Source organism: Myotis lucifugus, unplaced genomic scaffold (genome assembly GCF_000147115.1).
Source record: "Myotis lucifugus unplaced genomic scaffold, Myoluc2.0 scaffold_290, whole genome shotgun sequence".
NCBI lineage: Eukaryota > Metazoa > Chordata > Mammalia > Chiroptera > Vespertilionidae > Myotis > Myotis lucifugus.
The window spans coordinates 1-24,586 of record NW_005871338.1 but is presented as its reverse complement, the minus strand read 5'-3'; the positions used below and the strand labels follow the sequence as shown (position 1 = coordinate 24,586).

Here is a 24,586-nt window from a genome sequence, read left to right as displayed (position 1 = left end):
TCTGTCATGTTTTTTTGTCTCCGCATCTTTTATGCTTCTTGGTGCACCCCCTTGTGGTCTTTGTGCGCAGTCTTGTTCTAGTTAAGCCTTAATTGTTGTAGTTAATACTAGAGGGATTTGACCACCAGGCTGACTGGCTGTGAGAATCAGCTGTATGGAAAACTTCTGTCCTCTGGAGAGGTGCTACTCTAGCCTTTGCCTGAGGCGATCGGCAAATGGCTCTGCACAGGGCTTGGGCGGGGCGGGATCAACAGGGCGGGGGGAGGGAGCAGTTATGGCCGCTCTCAGTCCGTCCCCGGAGGCTCTGCCTCTCTGTCCCAGCAACCGCTGCAAACCTCGGAGGGACCGTAGCCAGACAGTCTCGCTTCTCCCGTTTGAGTCTGGGTCCCTAGAGACTCGCCCGGATCTGTAGCCCAGAGTCTGAGACTCCCTCCTGATTGAAAACGACAACCGCGCCCTCAGCCACCAGCCCGCTTTGCGCGCGCACCACCGTACCTTTAAATTTTCCACACTGCGCCTCCTCTGGGCCTCGTAATGCTGTTCTCTTTCCTTCTAGTTGAAGAGTCTCTCCTCAGCCAGCTTTCCTGTGGTTCTGGGTGATGTCTGTTCCGTCTTTTAGTTGTATTTTTGAAGTGGTTGTTTGCGGCAGCAGTCTCCGGTGTTTACCTATGCCGCCATCTTTGGAGGCAAACTTTCCACTTCTGGAAATAGTCTCTGCAGACAAGCAAATATGATTATGTATTATTTTTAAATATAAATAGTAAAACAGTGTATAATCTGTCCTTTGCTTTTTCACTTAATATGTCATGAAGATTGTCCCATATTGTCCATAAAGCACTTTCTTATTCTTTATGTGTATAACAGGCTATCATTGAGTGAATATGCTTTAATTTGTTAGCAACCCAAGTACATGCCCTTGACCGGAATCGAACCCGGGACCCTTCGGTCCGCAGGCCGACGCTCTATCCACTGAGCCAAACCGGTTTCGGCATGATTATGTATTATTTTTAAATATAAATAGTAAAACAGTGTATAATCTGTCCTTTGCTTTTTCACTTAATATGTCATGAAGATTGTCCCATATTGTCCATAAAGCACTTTCTTATTCTTTATGTGTATAACAGGCTATCATTGAGTGAATATGCTTTAATTTGTTAGTTCATTAGTGAACATTTACTTTTTTTACCCTTTTACTATTTTAAACAGTGCTACAGTGAATGACACCATAAGCGTTTTATTTTGCACATGGATGAGTATATATGTTATGAATCCTAGAATGCAATTGCAGGTCCAGAATGTACAAAGCATGTATAATTTTGTCAGGTATTGTCAAGCTGTAGAAGTGGGAACAATTTACTCTCCAGTATTTGGTGTTTGATAATACACTAAGTGAAAAATGTTATTTCAGAGTAGTTTTATTTTACATTTCTCTTATCCTGAGTAAGGTAGAGCATCTTTTCATACGTTTAAGAACTATTTGTGTTTCTTTTTGCGTAAAGCAGCCATATCTATGCCTGTTTTTCTACTGGTTTGGGTTATTTTTCCTTATTGGTTTGAGAACTAATTTTTAACATATTAGGTAAATTAGTGCTATACGGGTGGTATGAGTTGCAAAAAGTTTGTCAGGTGTGTTTTTTTAAGCTCTCATAGGGGACAGGTTTGGCTGAGCGGAAAGGCCAAAAGTGAGGGAACTGCCTCACTGAACTTCACTTACTCAGAGACCTTTAACAGATCCAGGAAATCTGTGTAACATTTTTGAGATAACATTAACTCAGCTTTTCGCAGTTTTCCTTAACACTAGATTAAACGGAAGCTTTCCCATATAGTATTTCTTATAGTTAACTTCTTAGGAGTCCGTGTGTGTGTGTGTGTGTGTGTGTGTGGTGGGAAAAGGTGTGACATTTAAGCTGTCATTTTTGGGGCTGACATGTGCCTGGGAGAGTGACTCTGGTTTGTCTTTCAGGTCGAAAGTGTGTCTGCTGGGAACTCTCCACCAAACGACAAGGACAGCAGTGCTCTTCTGGCTTTCAGAGGAATTCCTGTACATATTGCACACACTTTAGTACCTCCCACCACACAAGTGTTGGTTGCATGCCATTAGGTGGTGCCAGGAACCCATGACACAGGATGGCATAGACCCTGCCCTCCAGGAGCTCATACTGAGGGGAAGAGGTGTGGGGCACAAACAAGCAAAAACAAACTCTGTCTAGTAAGATAATTGCTCTAGTGAAGCAAAATGTAAAGTGCAACGGGAATACCAAAGGCTCACCACAGTCTCATTGAATTGTGTGGATTTTGGTTGTTTACTATTCATGGAAGGCATACATGTCCCCACATCACTCAACTTGTGCATCAGAGTTGGAGCTTTCCAAGTGCCTCTCTTTAAGATTGGCTTTAATCAACTCATCAAGGTAGACTAGCTCCTTCTGGCCTCCAGTTTCAAGGATATTCAGTACCATGGGTGGGGTTGGGGGGACATCGATCTACCCTTACACTAAAGATCACTGCCCTGCAGATCTCGGAGTTGAAGAACCACAGCCTCCTCCGGGCCCTGACAACAGAAGCTAATGGATGGGCGCCAGGTGGTAAGTCCCCTTCAGGGCCCTTGGAGCCTGGCTGGGGCCCAAGTCAGAGCTGCCCATGGATCTGCTTTTCATCACTTGAATTTCTCACTACTTGTCCTACAGAATTTTGCAGATTTATCATTATTCAAGGAAAATTAGAATCAACACTGGAGGAGTCACAAGATCTGAGTTATAATTTAGCCCCAATAGCCCTGCTAGTGACTATGTGCCTTTGGGCAAATCATATAATCTCTGTGTCTACAGTAGAAATATTAAAACCTCCTTTATCCTCAAAAGGATATTACGGCCCTGACCAGTTTGGCTCAGTGGATAGAGCGTCAGCCTGCGGTCTTAAGGGTCCCAGGTTCGATTCCGGCCAAGGGCATGTACCTTGGTTGTGGGCACATACCCAGTAGGGAGTGTGCAAGAGGCAGCTGATCGATGTTTCTCTCTCATCGATGTTTCTAACTCTCTACCCTCTCCCTTCCTCTCTGTAAAAAATCAATAAAATATATTTTTTTAAAAAAGGATATTATGATAATGAAATAAGACAGTATATGCAAAAGGGCTTTGAAAAAGCATCCTATTTTATCTGCTTTACATGGTTCTTTCCTACATTACGGGGTGGGCAAAAGTAAGTTTACAGTTGTTCGTATGGAAAATAATACAATAATCTATATATATAAAAGCCTAATATGCATATTGTCCCCTCGGGAGTTCAACCGGGAGACCAGGAGTTCAATTGCTCGCTATGACGTGCACTGACCACCAGGAGGCGGTGTGGAACGAAGGGAGGCCCCAGCTGGCAGCCGGCTGGCCCCAATCGGCCCTGATCGCCAGCCAGGCCTAGGGGCCCTACCCATGTACGAATTTCGTGCACCGGGCCTCTAGTCTATATATATAAAAGCCTAAGCAACTGGCCAACTGGCTGGTAGCTATGATGCACACAGGCCACCACGGGGCAGACGTTTAACACAAGAGGGGAAACCACAGGCATGGAAACATGGAACAGACTGATGAATTTCGGAGGGACGAGGGCAGGAAGAGATTAACTAAAGATCTTATATGCATGCTAGAGGCCCTCGGCCTGGCCTGTGTGTGCCCTCTCGCAATCTGGGACCCCTCGGGGGATGTCAGAGAGCCGGTTTTGGCCCAATCCCTGCAGGCCAGGCCGAGGGGCCCCACTGGTGCACAAATCCATGCACCGGGCCTCTAGTTGATAAATAATAATACAAGTATAAACTTTGTTTTGCATACTTACAATTATAAACCTACTTTTGCCCCACACTTTTTTGTGGGGTTGTTGTTTTTTGTTAATCCTCACCAGAGGATATGTTTCCCAATGATTTTTAGAGAGAGTGGAAGGGAGGGAGGAAGGGAGAGAGACATAGATGTGCAACACACCCATTTACAACCTAGGTATGTGCCCTTGACTAGGAATTGAACCTGCAACCCTTTGGTGCATAGGCTGGTTCCCTAACCATTGAGCACACCAGCCAGGGCGAAGGGGGTTTTTTGTTTGTTTTTTACCGTCCATGGTCGAGTATTTTGTATTCTGTTGAAGTTATCCAACTTGGAAGCCCTGAGGTTCTGTGTCTGCTGCCCCACCCAGAGTTTGGGACTGGCAAGATTGAGTTTCCGCCGAAACCGGTTTGGCTCAGTGGATAGAGCGTCGGCCTGCGGACTGAGGGGTCCCGGGTTCGATTCCGGTCAAGGGCATGTACCTGGGTTGCGGGCACATCCCCAGTGGGAGATGTGCAGGAGGCAGCTGATCGATGTTTCTCACTCATCGATGTTTCTAACTCTCTATCTCTCTCCCTTCCTCTCTGTAAAAAATCAATAAAATATATTTTAAAAAAAAAAAAAAAGATTGAGTTTCCCAGAGTTCCAGACATTCAGGACCCCGGACCTATCTCATCTGCCACCACTTCACTGCTCTGCTGGTCCCAAGCCCACGACTGTGTCCATAATATTAGCTAACATGTATTGAGCACTTACCTTTAGGCCACATATTCCCCGAAGAGGTCGAAGAGTTACATCATCCCAATAGTCCCATGAGTGATTACCAATGGTTAAGTAATTGGCCCAAAGAACAGCTAATAAGTGGTGGAGATGAACTGTTCACCAGCAATAGGCTCTAGAGCGGTGGTTCTCAACCTTGGCTGCACATTAGAATCACTAGAGTGTGCTTTTAGCAACCATCTGCTACCGCTTCCCAGCCGCTTGCTCTTCCTCATTATCCACTAGTGTTTTGAGTTCTTGATAGAATTTTATTTAATTTGCAAGTATACTTTCAAAACAGTTTGTCACGTGATGTCCTCAGCCATGAGTTCAAGGCAGAGAGGAATTGTCCTAAACTGCTTTTACCACTGCGTCTGGAGGGATCACAGTTTTTGGTATTTAACTGAAGTCTCTTCATCCTTTCCACTATTTGTTGAGGTCCTCCATAGCAAATGGGAAAAACCAGTGACAGGATGCTACTAGCAATTTGGGCCAGAGAGTGGCAGCTGTGGTTTGGAGAAAAGGGCCATGTAGTGGCTATAGAGAGCCTATCCTGCTGTTTCTTTTCCTTCTCCTTTTCCCCCCTCTTATCATGCTTTATTCATTCATCAAATATTGAGCACATGTTATGTGTCAGGCACTGTACTAGGTTCTGGAGAGCCCCACTCTCATGTAGCTCCCAGTGCAGTGGGAAAGATGGTCCCACACTGATAAGTCATCCAGGTGAGGGTGATAATCAGAATTAACTGAAGGATGAGAAGGAGTTACACCAGAAGGGGTTGCAATTGGCGGGGCTTGCTGACTATCGGCAGAGGGAGAGCAGTCTGTGCCACGGCACTGAAGGTGGGAAGTATAGAGAAACTCTAGGTATCCTTTACGTCCTACAGCAGAGTTAGGTACAAAGGGTTCAGATTGTGAGAGTACTTAGATGCTATGCTAAAGAGTTGAGTTTTACCTGGAGAGTTATGGAGGATCCCTGGAGGGTTTTGACCAGGGGAGCCAGGGTGGGACGTCAGATCTGCCTTTCCGAAAGCTCATCCTGGCAGCCTCGTAAAGAGGGTATCTGAGGGCAACAGGACCCAAGGCTGGGGGCTGACAGTGATCCAGACCACCCCGAGCTCAGAGGGTCTCCTTTTCTTACCGTTGCAGTTGTGAGCCCCGAGGTGCTCAGAGCCCAGGAAGAATGGGAAGCCGTGCAGAACATCCAGCCAGAGACAGGTAACTGCAAGAATAGCACTATCGCCACACAATCTGCTGCTGGTAAAGGCACTGTCCACACATGAGGCTAATGTTTCTGTGGCTCTGAGATTAGGAGACAGTTCCTAAATGGTCCTATTTTGGCTGTGTGCAATAGAATAAAAACTCCAAATCTAAAGACGACTTTCTGGGAGAAATGGGAATGAATGCCATGGGGAAAGGGCTGCCATCTACCCAGCTCTGAGAGAAGTCATGGAGGACCTTGGCATGGTCAGCTTCTGTAGGGAGATGAGGTTAGCAGAAGGATGGAGGCGGGCAGCTGGGGCCCCTGCATAAGGCTGAGCAGGTTGTTCACTGTACAAGGAAATCCCTGGAGTGGGGCTGAAGCCATCTGCTGGAAGGCTCTGAGCTTGGTAAAAATCGTCTCTCATCTCTTTCTGAGAGCTCCAGGACAGCAGAACTAGGACCATATGGGAGAGACTACTGTTAACTGGCAAGTTAATTCCCTGTGGACTGGAACAAAGGATGGAGAGAGGGCCATTCATATGTAGGGTGTGAGAAGGGGCAAAGTAGGAATTAGGAAATACCCCTAAGCAAAACTGTGGCACACTCTTATGTGTGTACCTACTCCAGTCAGTGACACCCCCTCCCAGATGAGTGGAATTTAGGGAGCCCCTGAGGGGCAGATGTATCCCTACTCACAGCATAGATTGGCTTGCAAGCCTCTGACCAGCCTGGTGTGGAAGGGAAGTTGATCCAGCAGCTTTGGGTGTCTGATGTTTACAGCTGGAATCTGAGCTTAGCGGTGACAACTAGAAGGCCTCAGTGAATGGCTGCTGACACTGACTACTGTTACAAACCTGGGGTTTCTGCCTCTTCCCTTTGGCCACAGGAAGCCAGACAGACCAGCCTGCGCAGCTAATCTCCTTCAGTGAGGCCCTGCAGCATTTCCAGACCATCGACCTCTCCTCCTTCAAGGTATGACATAGGGACGTTTGGGATCTCCAGCAAAGCACTTCTTCCCAGGAGCCAGATTTCTATCCCACCAGGACAGGGCACTGGGCAAGCAGATGGAAGCTTCTAGTTGAGGGTCCTATCTCACCTAGAAAGATCTTGGGGTACAGGGTCGTGGCTGCCAAAGACCCTTGTTGCATGCAGGGTCCCAGTGGCCTTTCTGGACCTGTGCCCCAGAGCTCCGGTGGCCCTGTCATACAGAGGTCCATGTAGCTGCTCCCTGCTCTTCCTTCTTAGCGATGGGAGGTCTGGAATCAAGTGCTAGGTAGTTCCTTGAAGCAAGGCAGCCTGTCCAGAGCTGAGTAATTAATGGCTAATGTAGGAAAATCTTCCATTCTCTCAAGGTATTAGAAGCTATCTGGGAATTTTAAAAATATGTAAGATTGGAAAAAGAAAGAATCCTGTATAATAAAAGGTAATATGCAAATCTACTGAACGGTGGAACGACTGGTCGCTATGACGCACACTGACCACCAGGGGGCAGATGCTCAATGCTTCCCCCACCAGGAGCTTCCCCCTGGTGGTCAGTGCACTCCCACAGGGGGAGTGCTGCTCAGCCAGAAGCCAGACTCATGGCTGGTGAGCGCAGCAGTGGTCCTAGACTGCAAGAGGGCGCAGGGGGTCCTAGACTGCGAGAGGGCGCAGGCCGGGCTGAGGGACACCCCCCACCCCCACAGTGCATGAAATTTCGTGCACTGGGCCTCTAGTATTGAGAATAAAAGCTGGCAAGCTTTCTGGGGCATCTTGAGTGACCAGTAGTAAGTTTAGAGGAATGTGATTTCAGATCTTGTACCTAAAACCTGGCTCAATAGAGAGACTGCGAAGATAGGAATCAGGTTGCCAGAAGCTACCCAGATCAGTTTGTTCTAAGTCCCTGGCAGTGGCTCTGAGCAATGAGAAGTCAGCATGACCTGGTTTAGGAAGTGCTGGTTGTGGTGGTAGCAGAAGGCTTTAGCTCCCCTCAGAGGTATCCAGCTTCAAAAAAGTCTCCACTCAACTTCTGTCCCCACTGGCTGTCTCATCCTGGAATTTGAGAGTGGTTCTAGACTTTATAAATTACGTCCTTTATGGAGAGAGACAGAGGCAGGCATACAAAGGCTATGCAGAAGCAGCCCTGCTAGGAAACCTGGTCTGGTGTTTGTGAGACCACCTGGGGGAGTCCCCACAGCCAGCCTCCTTGACAGTCGATGGAATAGCTAGTTCTGGAAGAGCCCGAAAGACCAAATGTACACGACTGATAATGCTTGGGGACATGTCTCTTTATTTACAAAGGACTTAAGAGCTGAGAGAGCCTGTCTCCAGAGATTCCACAGATGCTTCACAGCGTCTGCCCCCTTTCCCTGGCCCAGAGACCAGCCACTTAATTGGGGGAACTATGTCTTTCTGCAAGAACAGTCCCTGTGCTCAGCCTAATGATAAGTTCATGAAAGCGGGTGGACCCAGCATGCTACCCATTACCTGCAACTTTCTCCCCAGAAAAGAATCCAGCCAACAATTCGAAGGACTGGGCTTGCCGCCCTCCGGCACTGCCTCTTCGGGCCTCCAAAGCTCCACCAGGGCCTCCGTGAAGAAAGGGACTTGGTCCTGACCATTGCTCAGTGTGAGTGCACTGGTGCTGCCACAGAGCAGGTGCTGCATGAGGTCAGGCAGAGAGCACTGCTTGCCCACCCTGTGACTAAGCCTCACCCAAGGGTCTTGCATTTTCCATGTTGACGTGGGGAGCAGGGACTGAGAGGTAAAAGTCTGGGAGAACAGGGTGTCTTGAGTACAGTCTGGATCTATCTTGAGAAGCACTTGGTCTTCCCTTGAAGGGCAATCCAACAGAAACATGGGTGTGTTTTGGGGCAGGTGGCCTGGATAGCCGAGACCCAACACATGGTCGAGTCCTCAAGACCATCTATAAGAAGCTGACCGGCTCCAAGTTTGACTGTGCCCTCCACGGCGATCACTGGGAAGATCTGGGCTTTCAGGGTAAGAGAGAGGAATGGTTCATCTTCTTTTCTTGGACCCCTGATTCCAGGACTAGAGAGAGAGACCAGCACCATGCGGAGGGGTATCTGGGAAAGCCTTCCAGGAAGAGGGTAGAGCAAATGCAAAGGCACTGGCATGAAGCTTGCTTGCCTCTGTCAGAGAAACAGCGTGGCTGACGTGAGAAGAGAGTGGCAGGAGAAACGCTCACTCGTGGCCGTGCAGACCATCGTCAAACACTCTGGGGTGGAAACCACTGAGTGATATGATTTGGAATCTGTTTTTTTCTTTTTCCTCTTTGCCACTAATATTGATGAAAAGTTTGTTTTATTTTATTTTATTTTGAGTGAAACAAAATTATTTCACCTGCTTTTGGATTGTGCTACTCTTTTTTCAAAATCATACCAAATTACACTTGTATAGAATAGGGAAAATATCTTAATTTTAAAAGGAAACTTTATATACCCATAATTAATTAACAGTCTGTTGGTGTTGACAACATGTTTAAGTCCATCCTCCCTCATGTATAATTGTCTAAAATATGTCCTCTATAAACACTGAAAATCATATGAGTGTTTGATTTTTGTTTCAACCATTAAACAACTTAAGAATCTCAAGAGGAGAAGCAAAATCCATTGTATTTACTTTTCCATTGTTCTTTTTTCCTTTCTGATATTCCGCGATTCCTTTTATCATTTCATTTCTGTTTCAAAACATCCTTTAGGCATTTTCTTATCTAGGTCTACAGGTGATAAATTCTCTTACCCAATCTGAACAATGAGAGAAACAAGTCATCTGAGAATGACTTGATTTCCCCTTTACCCCTGAAGGGTAGTTTTCCTGGATATTGAATTCCATGTTGACAGTTCTTTTTCAGCACTTGGTAAATGTGCTACTGCCTTTTGGGCTTCGTGGTTTCTGATGAGAAAGCGCTGTCATTTTTAAAAATATGTTTTTATTGATTTCAGAAAGAGGAAGGGAGAGGGAGAGAGAGAGAGAAATATCAATGATGAAAGAGAATCATCCATCTGCTACCTCCTTCATGCCCCCTACTGGGTATCTAGCCCGAAACCTGGGAATGTTCCCTGACCAGGAATTGAGCCATGACCTTCTAGTTCAGTTCACCTAGCAACACCAGCCAGCAAGCAACTGTCATTTGAATTATTTCTCCCTGATAGTTAAGGGGTTGTTTTTCTCTCTCTCTGTTTTCCAGATTCTTATTTTTTGGTCTTTAGTTTGCAGCGTTTTGATTATGAGGTGTCTTAGTGTGGATATCTTTCACCTTATTCCATTTGGGGTTTACCCAGCTTCTTGGATCTGTAGGTTTTATGTCTTTTGCCAAATTTGATAAATATCCACTCATTATTACTTTTGAGTACTTTTTTCAGCCCCACACTTTGTCCTCTCCTGTGGGACTCTGATGGCACAAATGCTAGGTCTTTTGTTATTGCTCCACAGGCTCTGTCTATAGCTCATGGATCTCTGAAGTGCTCCTCATTTTGTTTTGTTTTTCCCCTCGTTCAGATTTTGTAATTTAAATTGTTCCATCTTCAAGGTCACTGATTCTTTTCCTGTTATAGCTATTCTGCTGTTGAGCCCATCCAATGGGTTTTTTATTTTAGTTATATTTCTTTACTGAGACTTTCATTTCTTTTCTAAGTATGTTAGTAATTGCTTATCAAAGGTTTAGTAGCTATAACAACACAAATAGGGGAGTTCTGTCGTTCGGAAATCTAACCAGGTCTCACTGGGGTAAGATCAAGGTGACAACAGAGCTGCACCTTTTTTGGGGCTTCAGGAGAGACTCTGTTTCCTTGTCTTTTTCACCTTCTAGAGCAGTAGTTCTCAACCTTCCTAGTGCCCTGACCCTTTAATACAGTTCCTCATGTTGTGGTGACCCCCAACCATAAAATTATTTTTGTTACTACTTCATAACTGTAATTTTGCTACTGTTATGAATCGTCATGTAAATATCTGATATGCAGGATGTATTTTCATTGTTACAAATTGAACATAATTAAAGCATAGTGATTAATCACAAAAATAATATGTAATTATATATGTGTTTTCCGATGGTCTTAGGCGACCCTGTGAAAGGGTCATTCAACCCCCAAAGGGGTTGCGACCCACAGGTTGAGAACCACTGTTCTAGAGGCTGCCTGCATTCCTCCTTCATAGCATTTCTCTGAGCCCGATTCTATTCTCACATCTTTTTCTGACTTTGTTTCTGCCTCCCTCTTTCACTTTTTACATTGGGCCCTTCAAGATAATTTAGGGTAATTTTCTTATCTGCTAATTAGCAACCTTAATTCTACCTGCAATCTTAATTCCCCTTGGCCTGCAACATTACATATACATAGGTTGTGGTGATTAGGGCAGGAACAGTTTTGCAGTGGCCATTATTCTGCCTACAGCAGCTGCTTAAAAACCTTTATCTGGTGTTGCTATTTAGTGATTACCTTTTCTCATCCAAATTGTGATTTTCTTTGTGCAACTAAGGATTTTTTTATTGTGTCCTGAACATTTTGGGTATTGTGTAATGAGACTCTGGATCTTCTTTAAGTCTTCTATTTTAGCAGGCCTCCTCTGATACTGAGCCAATGGGGGAGGAGGCTGTGACCTCATTACTGTCAGATGGGGTGGGAACCCAGTTACCCCACTTGACCTCCACTGGTACCACTGGCTGGGAAGGGCAGAGGTGCCTCATTACTGTTCCCGTGTGGCCTCCACTGACGTCCACTTCACTTCCAGTGCCACCAGAGGGAGGGGCCTCCTTAGCACCAGGAAGGGATGAAGTCCCACTTCTCTGATTGCCCTGCTAAGGGGTGTCTTGTTACAGTCTAGGCTCTCCACTTGGCCTATAACTAAGTCATTGATGCTCCTGGCAGCAGGCATTTCATTAAGTATTGCTCTCATCACCCTCATCTTCCTCCTGGTTTCTGCTATAGGAGCAAATCCAGCCACAGACCTTAGAGGAGCCGGCTTCCTTGCCCTCCTGCATCTGCTGTACCTGGTGATGGACTCAAAGACCTTGCTGATGGCCCAGGAGATTTTCCGCCTGTCTCATCACCATATCCAGGTGGGGCTTTGGTGGGGAGCCAGCAGAGAGGGCTGTGGAGCTAGGACCTGGGCTCAGGGCTCTTTGAGCAGCCCGGCGGGCCTCCCAGGTAAATCTCTCTCATTGCTGAGGGCTCTTAGGACAACTGCGGCAAACCAGGATTGGTCTTCCCTGTCAGTGCTGGGATCTGAGCTCTAGCACTCATTAGCATGAGTCTCAAGCATTGCCCCAATTCCCCAGAGCCTCAGTTTCCTCATCTGTAGAATGGAAATCATGGAAACCTCAGCAGGGTAGTCGGAAAAATTAAAGGAGATAATGTACAAAAGCACTAAGTGACTCACCACCCTCCCAGGGAAATCCCTGAGTCTGAAGGAAAAGAGTCCACTTTGTGTGCCCCAGAGGAGGTTTGCCTCTGGGTCAGGAGTTACTGACAGGCCAGAAGTGGCTTTTGTAGCCCTCAGTCTCTGTCCAGGTCTGCTCTCTGGGGTTGGGTTTGATGGTTTTCCCAGTTAGTAAAAGGTGGTAGGTAGTCCCTTCATTTTAGAAAATGAATTTGACCTGTTTCTTGCCATGCATCTCTCAGTTTTGTGGGACCTGGAATTCATTCACTAAACAAATATTTATTCAGCCACCTCCTGTGCTAGTTATTTTTCTTGAAGCTTGAGATACATCAGTGAGCAAAACAAACAAAGATCCTTCCAGCAGAGAAGACAAGACAGTAAGCATAATACATACACTAATGGTAGGACATGTTAGAAGGTGATGCATGTGCTAAGGAAAAAGCACAGATGGGGTAAGGTTTGGAGAATGTGGGGAGGGAGTTGCAGTATTTTAGGGGATGGTCAAGGTAGCTCCCGTGAGAGGGCAAGACCTAAACCAAGCCTTGAAGAGGTGAGGATGTTAGCCAAGCTGGTTTCTGGGGGAAGAGCATTCCACACAGAGGGAACAGCTACAGCACAGGTCTTGAGGAGGGAGTGTCTGCATGTGAAGGAATAGCAGGGAGGCTGGCTGGAGCGGAAGGAGGAAGGGAGGGCAGGAGGGAAGGAGGTCAGAGGGTAATAGGGACCAGATGGCATAGTGCCTGGTAGGTACGATGAGGGCTTTTGATTTTACTCTAAGCAAAAAGAGGGTTTTCAGCAGCCTGGAGTACACGATCCAACTTGAAAGGTTTAAATGGATCCTACCAGGTGGAGAATAGTCTAGGGAAGCAATTTTTAACTGATATGCCACAAGAATTTTTAAAACATGTCATACCTATTTAGTCAGGGGCACTGACTCTTTTTCCTTAGGTTCTCAAATAAAAATAAAAAAATGACAACAGCCAACACAACAATAGCCATTTGGTGTGAATGAATCAAAACTATACCTTTGTCAGATCGGCAAACAGTGCAGTAATATATTTTTTGGTGTGCTGCAGAATTTTAGTAATTAGTTTATGTGTGCCACAAGATGAAGAGGTTGAAAATCTCTGGTCTAGGGCTTTACAATCAAGTTGTAGATGATGGTGGTGTGGAGGGTCTTCTCAGATGAGGTGGCGTGAAGTGTTCAGATGCCAGATATAGAATCTTTTTTTTTTAATTAAATCTTTATTGTTCAGATTATTACAGTTGTTCCTCTTTTTATCCCCCATAGCTCCCCTCCACCCGGTTCCCACCCCACCCTCTGCCCTTACCCCGCCTCCACTGTCCTCATCCATAGGTGTATGATTTTTGTCCAGTCTCTTCCTGCACCCCCCCACACCTTTTTCCCCCTGAGAATTGTCAGTCCACTCCCTTTCTATGCCCTTGATTCTATTACAGAGGTGGGCAAACTTTTTGACTCGAGGGCCACAATGGGTTCTTAAACTGGACCGGAGGGCCGGAACAAAAGCATGGATGGAGTGCTTGTGTGAACTAATATAAATTCAAAGTAAACATCATTACATAAAAGGGTACGGTCTTTCTTTTTTTTTTTTAGTTTTATTCATTTCAAAACGGGCAGGATCCGGCCCGTGGGCCGTAGTTTGCCCACGGCTGTTCTATTATATTCACCAGTTTATTCTGTTCATCAGATTTTTTTATTTACTTGATTTTTAGATTCACTTGTTGATAGATATGTAATTGTTGTTCATAATTTTTATCTTTACCTTTTTCTTCTTCCTCCTCTTCTTAAAGAATACCTTTCAGAATTTCATATGATACTGGTTTGGTGGTGATGAACTCCTTTAGCTTTTTCTTATCTGTGAAGCTCTTTATCTGACCTTTAATTCTGAATGATAGCTTTGCTGGGTAAAGTAATCTTGGTTGTAGGTTCTTGCTATTCATCACTTTGAATATTTCTTGCCACTCCCTTCTGGCCTGCATAGTTTCTGTTGAGAAATCAGCTGACAGTCATATGGGTGCTCCCTTGTAGGTAACTGACTTTTTTTCTCTTGCTGCTTTTAAGATTCTCTCTTTGTCTTTTGCTCTTGGCATTTTAATTATGATGTGTCTTGGTGTGGTCCTCTTTGGATTCCTTTTGTTTGGGGTTCTCTGCACTTCCTGGACTTGTAAGTCTATTTCTTTCACCAGGTGGGGGAAGTTTTCTGTCATTATTTCTTCAAATAGGTTTTCAATATCTTGCTCGCTCTCTTTTCTTCTGGCACCCCTATAATTCGGATGTTGGTTCGCTTGAAGTTATCCCAGAGGCTCCTTACACTATCTTCATATTTTTGGATTCTTTTTGCTTTTTGCTTTTCCTGTTGGGTGTTTTTTACTTCTTCGTATTTCAAATCTTTGACTTGATTCTTGCGATCCTCTAGTCTGCTGTTGGATCTCTGTATAATATTCTTTATTTCAGTCAGTGTATGCTTAATTTCTATTTGGTCCTTTTTCATAACCTCGAGGGTCTCACTAGATTTATTGAGGGTCTCACTAAATTTATCGGTGGTTTCTAGAAAATTCTTGAAAAACCTTATAAGTGTGGTTTTGAACTCTATATCCAGTAGTTTGCTTTCCTCCATTTCTGTCATTTGTGACCTGTTTCTTTGTCTCTGCATTTTTTATGCTTCCCTGTGTTGATAGAGTGGCTTTCTGTGCTAGGTGTCCTATAGGGCCTAGTAGCTCAACCTCCCCAATTACCTGAGGTGGACACTCTTGGTGCAGCTGTTTGTGGACTTTGTGCACAGTCTTGTTGTAGTTAAGCCTTGATTGTTGTAGGTACCACTGGGAGGAATTGACCTTCAGGCCAATTGGCTGTGAGAATCAGCTGTGTCTATGGTGGGAGAACTTCTGTGCTGGAGACACCCTTATAGGGCAAGACTTGCCTCAGTGGGGCTTTGGTGCTCACTGAGTCTGCCCCCTGAGTGCGTCCCTTATGGATCTGAGGAGTTGTAATCTGGATGGTCCCTCTCTGACCACTGGGTACACTGGCTCTTGGATCTCTAAGGAGGTGCTAATTTAGCCTCTGCCTGAGGCTACCCAGCAGGAGCTATGGAGAGATCTGCAGATTCCCCTTCCTTGTTTGGGGTTTGGAGGTGCCCAGATGAGGCAATGCAAACTGTGAAGCAATGCAAGCTGCTGTGGGGCCTTGGGCCTTCTCTTGGAAGTTCTGGGTCTGTCTGGCCCAGCTGCAGTTTGTTAGGTAATTTTCAGATTGCAAAGGGCCAGGGCATTCATATGCAAAAGCCTCTGCTGCAGCTTGGGTGGGGCAGGGTCTCAGGGAGTCAAACAGGGCGGAGTAAGCAGCTATGGCTGATCCTCGGCCCTGCCCTAAGGGGCCCTGCGTCTCAGTGTCCCCGTAATCACTGCAAGCACCTTTGAGAGAAAGCAGCCCTCGAGTTCTGAGTTCTGCCCACTGCCAGACAGTCCAGTTTCTCCCCGTATGAGTCTGGGTCCCCAGAGACTTCCCGGAACTGGAGTTCAGAGCAGTCGGGAGCTTGTGACTCCCTCCCGATTCAAAAAGACAGCCACGCCCTCAGTTGCCAGCCCCTTTCCGCATGATCTCGAGCCTCCGTACCTCTGCACTTTACTTCTGCACCACACCTCCTCTGAGTCTCAGTGTGCTTTTCTCTTTCCTTCTAGTTGTAGAATTTCCACTCAGCCAGCCTTCCTGTAGTTCTGGATGATGTCCGTTTTGTCTTTTCGTTGTATTTTTGAAGTTGTTGTGGGAAGCAGCAATTTCCGGTGTTTACCTATGCCTCCATCTTGGTTCTCTCCTGGGCAGTTTTTAATTTCTAATGTTTATTATATGTCTCTATATCTTTTGGGGGGAAATACTCATTCAATCTTTTTTTAAATATATTTTTATTGATTTCAGAGGGGAAGGAAGAGGGAGAGAGAGATAGAAACATCAATGATGAGAGACAATCATCGATCAGCTGCCTCCTGCACGCCCACTACTGGGGATCAGGACCTCAATTCGGGCATGTGCCCTGACCAGGAATCAAACCGTGACCTCCTGGGTCATAGGTTGATGCTCAACCACTGACCCACCCGGGCACACTCATTAAATCTTAAGGCTTTACGTATGCCTGTCTATTCCAGGAAACACTGGAGGAGGCAAGAGTGGGACTTCATGAGTATCTGGTCTTGAGGTATATCGCTTGCTGGCCTTTGTGGCATTTACTGGGGATTTATATTTATTCCACAGGAACAGCAGCTTAATAAAAAAAGAGGGCTGGTGTAGGTGTCAAGAAGCTAGGTGCTAGTTCCATCTGCAATATTATTATTTAGCTGTGATTTGAGGCAAGTCTCTGAACCTCTGTTTGCTCTTTTATGAAATAACTAGAGGCCCAGCGCACAAAATTGTGCACGGGGCTGGGGGTGTCCGTCAGCCCAGCCTGCGCACTCTCACAATCTGGGACCCCTCGGATAGGGTCCCTAGGCCTGGGCAGGCCTATTGGGCTTTCCTTCCCCCGGCTGCTGCCACTGCTTGCCATCTGTGCAGCGCTGCCCACCCCCTCCCATGCTACCAGTCACCTCCCTCTGTGGGCGACAGGTGTGAGGTCTGATTGCTTGGCTGGCCTGGGCTTCCCTCTGCAGGGTGGTTGCTGGCTGCCCTGCACACCCGCCACAGCGTCACTGGCCAGTGGCCTGGGCCACCCTCTGTGGGGCAATCGATCGTGGGGGTCCCCAGATCGATCGACCCAAAGAGCGAGGCCCCACCCACCCGGCCAGGGCTCTGTGATTAGTCGCAGTGCAGAGGGTGGCTTGGGCCTCCTTCTTTGGGAAGATCAATCGCAGAGCCCCCCGCCCCCCATCGGTCTCCCCACAGAGGGTGACCTGGGGTAATTGTGGGGTGATGGCAGGGCCCCCCTCCAATTGCATTGCACCTGCCTTGGCTGGCCTGGTGCCAGTGCGTGTCATAGTGTGGTCGTCCAGACGGTCGTCCAGACGGTCGTTCTGCTGTCCGGTTGTTCAGTCAATTTGCATATTATGCCTTTATTATTATAGATTATTATAGATAAGGTTTGGCCTAAATAATTCTAAGATCCCATCTAGCTTTTTTAAAAAAAACATATTTTATATTGATTTCAGAGAGGAAGGAAGAGGGAGAGTGAGATAGAAACATCCATGATGAGAGAATCATTGATCAGCTGCCTCCTGCATGCCCCACACTGGGGATCGAACTTGCAACCCGGGCATGTGCCCTTGGCCGGAATCGAACCTGGGACCCTTCAGTCCACAGGCCAGCACTCTATCCACTGAGCCAAACTGGCTAGGGCTGGCTTTTTTTTTTTAAATATGTTTTTATTGATTTTAGAGAACTACGGGATTGGAACCTCCAGGGGGGGCCATGTCAGCTGTAGCCACTGAAGACCATCTGGGCTTCCTGTTCAGTTCTCAAAGGTGTTTAAGCATGAAGAGAAGTGAAACTTTAAATAGAAACCCAAAAATGCCCAGATCTGGTTTCCTCTGCTGTCTGCTAGTTCCCTAAACACAGCCTCACTGTCGTATTTTAGCTCAAAGGAACACTTTTCAGATCCAAAAGAACTACTGAAGGAACGGAGACATTGAGATCTGAATTCCAGTGAAAACTGCTTTTTAGTAAGTGAGCTTTAAATGAATGTTCCTGAGAGTGAATGAACACTAGGTTTAAATCTTCTCTTAATTATGTTGCTACCATATTCTTGTTCCCATATTTATCTTAGACTGAAAAAAATTAAGGGAAGGGGCGATATTATGCAAGTATATATAATTGAATGTGCAGTACAAGAAGGTATAACCCCCTGTCCAGCTGACTCAGTTGGTTGGAGTGTTTTCTCATACACCAAAAGGTTGTGGGTTCGATTCCCAGTCAGGGCACATACCTAGGTTGCATGTTTGATTCCTGGTCAGTGCGTGTACTGGAAGCAATTGATCGATGTTTTTCACATTGATGTTTCTCTTTCTCCCTCTCTTCCTTTCTAAAAATCAATAAAAACATATCCTCACGTGAGGATTTAAAAAAAAAGAAGAAAGAAGGTATAAATGCATTGCTGCTACCTCAGTCACACATCGAGGCAAAAATAATAATTATGAACATTTGTTAGCACCTACTTAGACTGATGCTGTACTTAGTATTTTGCATATGAGATCTAAATAACTCCTTAGAGCAACTCTGTGAGGTAGGTTGTGGGATAATAGAAAATGTCAACTGTGGATAATGAAACCTATCTCGTAGAATTTTTGTAATGATTAGTGTCTTGACTCCACCCAGCATGGCACTTGGGCAGGGTCCCCAGGAACCTCCAGGTTCTGTGATTCACTGGAGGGTTCACGGGACTTGGCAGAGAGGCACAGCCATGATTTAGTTGAGCCAGAGCAAAATCAGCCATGGAAGAAATACATGGGTCAAAATCCATAGGAAACCAGGTGCAGGCTTCCAAGAGTCCTCTCCCAGTGGAGTCACACAGGACACACTTAATTCCTCCAGCAAATAAAATGGTGCCAACCAGGGGAGCTCATTAGAAATTCAGTACCTAAGGTTTTTATTGGGGGGGTGGCCATGCAGGCCCCATCTGTAGCACATATCAGAATTCCAGAGTCACAGGGGAAGCAAGTGTGTAACATAAACCATATTATTTGCACAGTTTACACAGTGAGTCATCGTGAGGGAATGGCGAGCGTCTCGCACAACCCAAGCGCCCAGAGGCCAGCCAAGGGCTAACCTTGTATGCAGACCTATCTAAGGACAGCAGTCTCAGGCCGCTGTGTTAACTCAAAGTGCATTTCCCTTTTTATTTTGAGAGATGGGAAAGCTGAGTCTCAACGTTTGGGTGGCTTTAATGAGGACACACAGCTAGCAGGTGGCCAGGCCAAGATCTGGGACCCAGGTGTCATGGAAGACCCTGAGAAGAAGCTGGGTGGGGCCAGGAGACCCTCTACAGGCCAGGCAGTGATGTCCAATAGAACCTTCTAGATCTGCACTGTCCACTATAGCAGCTGAGCACATGTCGCTACTGAGCACTTGGAATCACGCTAGGATGAGCTAAAAAAGTGTTGCATTTTAGATTTTTTTAAATTTTGAATTTAAATTTAAATAGGTGCATGTGGTTAGTTGCTACCACACTGGACAGCACAGTATATCATAATGTAATGAGTTTTCTTCTCGGGGGAAGTAGATGGGATAAATAGACTGTGACTTGTTCTAAACTACGGAATGCACTGATCTATCCTCAGTGGATGCCCTTGTGTACGTGCAACAATGAAAACTAACATGTAACATTGGCACATTCCCTGCAAAATGTTTTTCATTTGCTTTTGCTTTTGTGTGTGTTTTTTTTTGTGTGTTTTGTTTTGTTTTGGTTATTAAATAGGAAGGAATTTGCTCCTCTAAAAATAAAGCTTTGAGGTGGGCCCTGCAGGGCATTCTGAGGCCCACCCTGGTGAAGTGCTGGTGGGACTCCATGCTACCTCTCGGGAATGCTCAGGCCTCTGCTACTGAGAGATGGGGTGTCCAGCAAGTCAAGGCTGACTTTCTGCGTACTTGCACCTTCTCTGTCTGATTTTGGATGAAGTGCTCTGAGCAAATAACCAGAAGCCCAGGGAAGGGAAGAGACTTTAAGAACCTGTATAGTTAGTTAGGTATCTGGGCCTCAGTCTCTCATGTTCATCCTAACCCCAGGGGTGATGTGGTCCCTGGCAGCACATGGGTAGGTCTGGTGAAGGCCAAAGAGAGCTCATGGGTTGGAATGTTGAAGAAGCGGGAGAGCTCCCCCAGGGCTTATGCAAACCAGGTTGGAGTGAATTAACCCAGTTAGAATCCTGGCTCGGCTGCCTTAAGGTATTTCACGAAGCTTCAGTATCCTCATCTGTGAGATGGGAGGATCACTGTGAAAACTAAGTGGAACAGCCATAACATCGCAGCTGCCTCTGGGCTGCGACTGTTATTGCCTGCAGGCCAGGCTGGGTGTGGGAGACAGGAAACACTGAAGGCAAGACCTGGGTTGCCACTGACCTGGTACCACTCCCATTCCAGCAATTCCCCTTCTGTTTGATGTCTGTGAATATCACCCGCATCGCAATCCAGGCCTTAAGAGAGGAGTGTCTCTCCAGGTGAGTCCTCCCACTGCTCACCCCCCCCCCCGCCCCCTCGACCCCACCGGCTGATGAGAAGGACCCAGCAGAGCCTGGTTCCCTCCGTCCCTGCCTCATTCTCCCCAGCTTTCTTCCTCACCTGCTGGCTTCTGGGGGCACTAGGCAACGTCCATGTGCACCAGTACCCATCTGCCAGCCCCTCCTCAACCCTGAGCTCAGATGTGAAGGCTGCCTGGGGAATGGCTCCCCGGGAGGGTAGTGGGGAAGGGCACCCAGGTGCCAGCCTTTGTCCATCACCTCCCTTCCTGCAGGGAGTGTAATCGGCAGCAGAAAGTGATCCCAGTGGTGAACAGCTTCTATGCTGCCACTTTCCTCCACCTCGCTCATGTCTGGAAGACGCAGCAGAAGACCATTGCAGACTCGGGCTTTGTCCTCAAAGGTGTGCTCTTTCTTCTGGGGAGACCTACCTCTTCCAGGGCGTCCCGGGCTTAGGGATCTCAGGGTGGTGACTAGACTGGGCTTGACTGCAGTTCCCTTTCAGCCCACCCTCTGGAGCCTGCTAGCTCTCCCTTCTCTGCCACCCCCTCCTCCCTTTCTGCCCTTATACCTGTGGTGATATTTTCTGAATCAAAAGCTGGGTCCGACAGTGGACTGACTATTCAAAGTTGCAATTGTCCTGGGCAAGGTAGAGTGTGTGGTCCCTGTGAACCCTGTGGTCCCTTGATCTCCCTCCATGGTGAGCTCCCCATCTTAGAGGTCTCTTTCACCTCTCTCCATAGGACCCAGGCTGGGGGTACTCCCTAGAGCTGCTGGGCCCTGGACTGTGTATCCAAAGCCCCCTCAAGCCTTTTGTTCCCAATGCTCTCTGTTCCAGACTTGGAAGTGTTGGCCAAGAAGAGCCCACGGCGGCTGCTCAAGACCCTGGAGATCTACTTGGCTGGAGTATCGAAGGGACAGACCTCCTTGCTGGGAGCACAGAAGTGCCGTGGGGCACCAGCCCCTCACTCCAAGGACCTCACTTTCACAGGCGTGTGTGACCTGCCACCACACTCATCCGAAGGCACTTGGCCGGTCTGACCACCGAGGCAAACCACATCAGGAACACCTGGCTGGACCACGCCCCTTCCCATCTCAGCAGAAGGGATGTGGAAGCTCCCAGGCCTGGTCAGGGAAGCCAAGGACCCTCCTTCTATTGGGACACAGGGGCAGTCAGACTTGACGCACTCCGTACAGATCTGCGTCCTTTGCTGTCATCTGAGTTGGGTTCCAGGTCATCTCGGTGAGAGTGAATGGATCGTGAGGTGGGAGAGCCCCACCAGGATGTTCCACACGCCCCCAGGTAGGGCTTTCAGACCCCTGGTGGCCATAGGACAGGGACCAGACAGGGACATAGAGTGTCTAGTTAGAATATGAAGGGAGGTGGCAGTGGCAGCAGCCAACAGGGGGCAGCATGAACAAGAGCAAGACACCTGAGGCCACAGCTGGGCCCGCCCTCCTCTCCTCCATCCACCAGGCCAGTAGAAGAACCCCTCTGGGGCTTCTGGCCTCCCATTTGTCCCACCTCCTCTCCTCCCCGCTGTTTACGGTACAGAGCAGGGCCTCTGGCTGAGTCTCCATTGCTGCCCGTCCTAGCTGCCTGCCAGCTGGGCTTCCCATGGAGGTTGTGCGGTGCCCATCACAGATGGTTTTCTAGCCTGGTTGGGGGAAGGAGGAAATCGGAAGTTATTGAATAAAAGAATTGTTCTGGGTTAAGGTTTCCATGTGTTTCCTCCAAGACAAGCCTTGTGCCTTCCCTGAGCCCTGCTAGAGCCCGGCACTCCTACCGGGTGAAGGCCCTGGCCAGGGCTCCTGGAGAGGACGCTGTGCCCTCACCAAACTCCCACTGAGTTCACGTGACGTCCACCCTGCACTTCTGGGTCCAGAGACTCTTACACTCTAACCAGTGGGCGAGGTAAGATTGACTGGTGTGCCCTAGCCAGTTTGGCTCACTGTATAGAGCATTGGCCCATGGACTGAAGGATCCCGAGTTCAATTCCGGTCAACGTACCTGGGTTGCAGGCTGAATCCCCGGCCTGGTCGGGTACATGCAGGAGGCAACCAATTGATGTGTCTCTCACATTGATGTTGCTTAGTGTCTCCCTCTCCCACTCTCTCTAAAAATCAATGGAAAAATATCCTTAGGTGAGGATTAACACCAAAAAAAGATGGACTGGTATGAAGTGCCCACACTGGTTTTTTCCCTGCATTTGTTTCTGGGGAAGCTGGCTGTTCCTTCATTCACAAAACAGCCTCCAGGCCAGGGAATCCTGACCTGGGGCAGGGGCCCCACTACACTGCTCTCCTGTCCTCTGCCCTCCCTCAGGTAGAGCGTGGAAGACCCTGTCTAGCCCCTGCAGGCCTCTCCAAGGCTGACCCTCTGGAGGTGGGGCCATCATAGGGGTGGGGTTGACACATGGCCACCCCAGGGTGGAAGGGAACTTGTCAGCAGGATGCCTCGGGGGCGGGGCTGGCAATGGGCCCTGCAGTGTGCCTGTGTCATCTTTGCCCGACCGGATCCTTCCTCCAGTGCGGGCTTAGCTGACCAGCAGAGATGCAGGGAGATGGATGGGTGGGAATGCAGAAGGGCCGCAGCCCAGCCTCCACTTCAGTGTCAGGTTCCTTCCACCTGCGCTGAGACCAGGCTTCTCGGCAGACCTGACTGCATGCTCAGTCTGAGCACTGCCAGGGCCCGGCCAATGGGCCTCTCAGGTGCCCTCTTCCCGCACCCTCCCTGGGCAACACCCTCCAGACAGCGGAGCGCTCACAGCAGTAACACAGTCCAGGGATCAAGCTCTGTTGATGGACTGTTTGGAGTGGGGCCGGTGCGGGGGAAGGGGGGGCCGGTGTTAGTCTCTAAAAACTCTGAAAGTAGATGGATGCAAAGCCCTAGCCAGTTTGGCTCAGTGGATAGAGCGTTGGCCTGCAGATCGAAGGGTCTCAGGTTCGATTCCGGTCAAGGGCATGTACCTCAGTGTCAGGCTCCTCCCTGGTCAGGGCTCATGCAGGAGGCAACCAATCGATGTGTTTCTCTCACATTGATATTGCTTTTTGTCCTTCCCTCTCTCTTCCACTCTCTCTAAAAATCAATAAAAAAAAATTCTTGGGTGAGAATTAAAAATAAAAATTTTTTAAAATGAAAAAATAGATACAAAAATCTTAATCTGCAGTTTTTGGCAGGGAAAGGCCTGCCTAGGCTTTTCATGGGAGACTTAATATGCTTCCCAACCCTAAAGGTGTGAGAACTACAGGTTTGGTGCAGCCCCTAACACCCCCTTTTAAGAATCATCCCTGAAGCTTCCGGTCAAGATAGCAGAGTAATGCCCTTTAAAAAACGCCCCCTGGTACTGCTCTGTGTGGGCTGTCAGGTGGACGACTGTGCAGAGAAAGGCGGATATCCAGGGAGCTGATTTTTATGCCTCTTGGCACAAAATCAACAAGATGAACTTGATTAGAATTTCTATTTAGACTGGAAAGAGCAAGCATGTCAGCTCAGAAGCCACACAGCCCCGGGGGCCCAGGGGTGAGCTTGGGTCAGCACAGACGTGCCTGGCCAGGCCTCGCACTCTGCACTCTGGTCTAGGCTCACACCGCCCTGCCTCGCTCGTCCCCCTGGGTCATGTGCTCAGGATGGGACTGCTTTGGGGCAACTCCATCCTCCCCTTGTTTAGCGATCTGGCCTCTTTGATATTCCAGCCACCACCTATTACGCAAGAGCATGAACTCAGGGGCCCTGGTAACACATGAGGCAATGTGCCGTGAAGTGACGAGCCAGACTTCTGCACAGGAGGGAAGGTGGTGCTGTTGCCTGGAGAGCTTGCGTCATTTGGAAGCAGTGGCTTATTAGGGCAGCTGAGGAAATGCTGGCTCTGATGGAGAGGCAGCCCCAGCCAGCTGCCACAACCTTCTCCCAGTTGGGAACGTGAGACTGATCTGAAGCCTCTGGCTGCAAGTGATCCTGAGCCTGGCGCTGTGCCACCTCCCTGTTGGGTTCACAGCAGTACCTGCCAGGCCCACTGGGACTCCTGGCCCCTCCGCCTTAATCCTGCAAAGCCAGCGCTGGCCCCTCAGAGGGGAGAACGTGTCCCCTGGATCCCACTGCACCCAGCATAGGAATGAGCCCGGGTGAGCAGGTGGGGCGGGGAGAGTGAGCCGGGGCAGCAGTGCAGGCGGAGAGCGGGGAAAGCACTTGTCTCCTTTATTGAACATCTGCAGGGCACCTCGGCCCTGACCGGACAGCAGGAGGAAGAACAGGCAGGCAGCGGGGGTGC

General features: G+C 48.0%; 1 protein-coding gene across 2 annotated transcripts in view; it reads left to right on the top strand.

The window, feature by feature from the left end:
• ELMOD3 (ELMO domain containing 3) overlaps positions 1–22,031 on the top strand; it is a 25,368-nt gene extending 3,337 nt beyond the window's left edge. Inside the window, exons 2-11 of one of the 2 annotated variants that reach the window (XM_006099894.3) lie at positions 1,964–2,041; positions 2,516–2,585; positions 5,715–5,783; positions 6,655–6,740; positions 8,253–8,376; positions 8,625–8,747; positions 11,693–11,823; positions 20,221–20,297; positions 20,591–20,718; positions 21,154–22,031. In XM_006099894.3, coding sequence (XP_006099956.1) covers positions 1,964–2,041; positions 2,516–2,585; positions 5,715–5,783; positions 6,655–6,740; positions 8,253–8,376; positions 8,625–8,747; positions 11,693–11,823; positions 20,221–20,297; positions 20,591–20,718; positions 21,154–21,356 — 1,089 coding nt within the window. In that variant the 3' untranslated portion in view covers positions 21,357–22,031. The other variant, XM_014465349.2, reaches the window with a different exon arrangement.
• Positions 22,032–24,586: the final 2,555 nt, after the last annotated feature.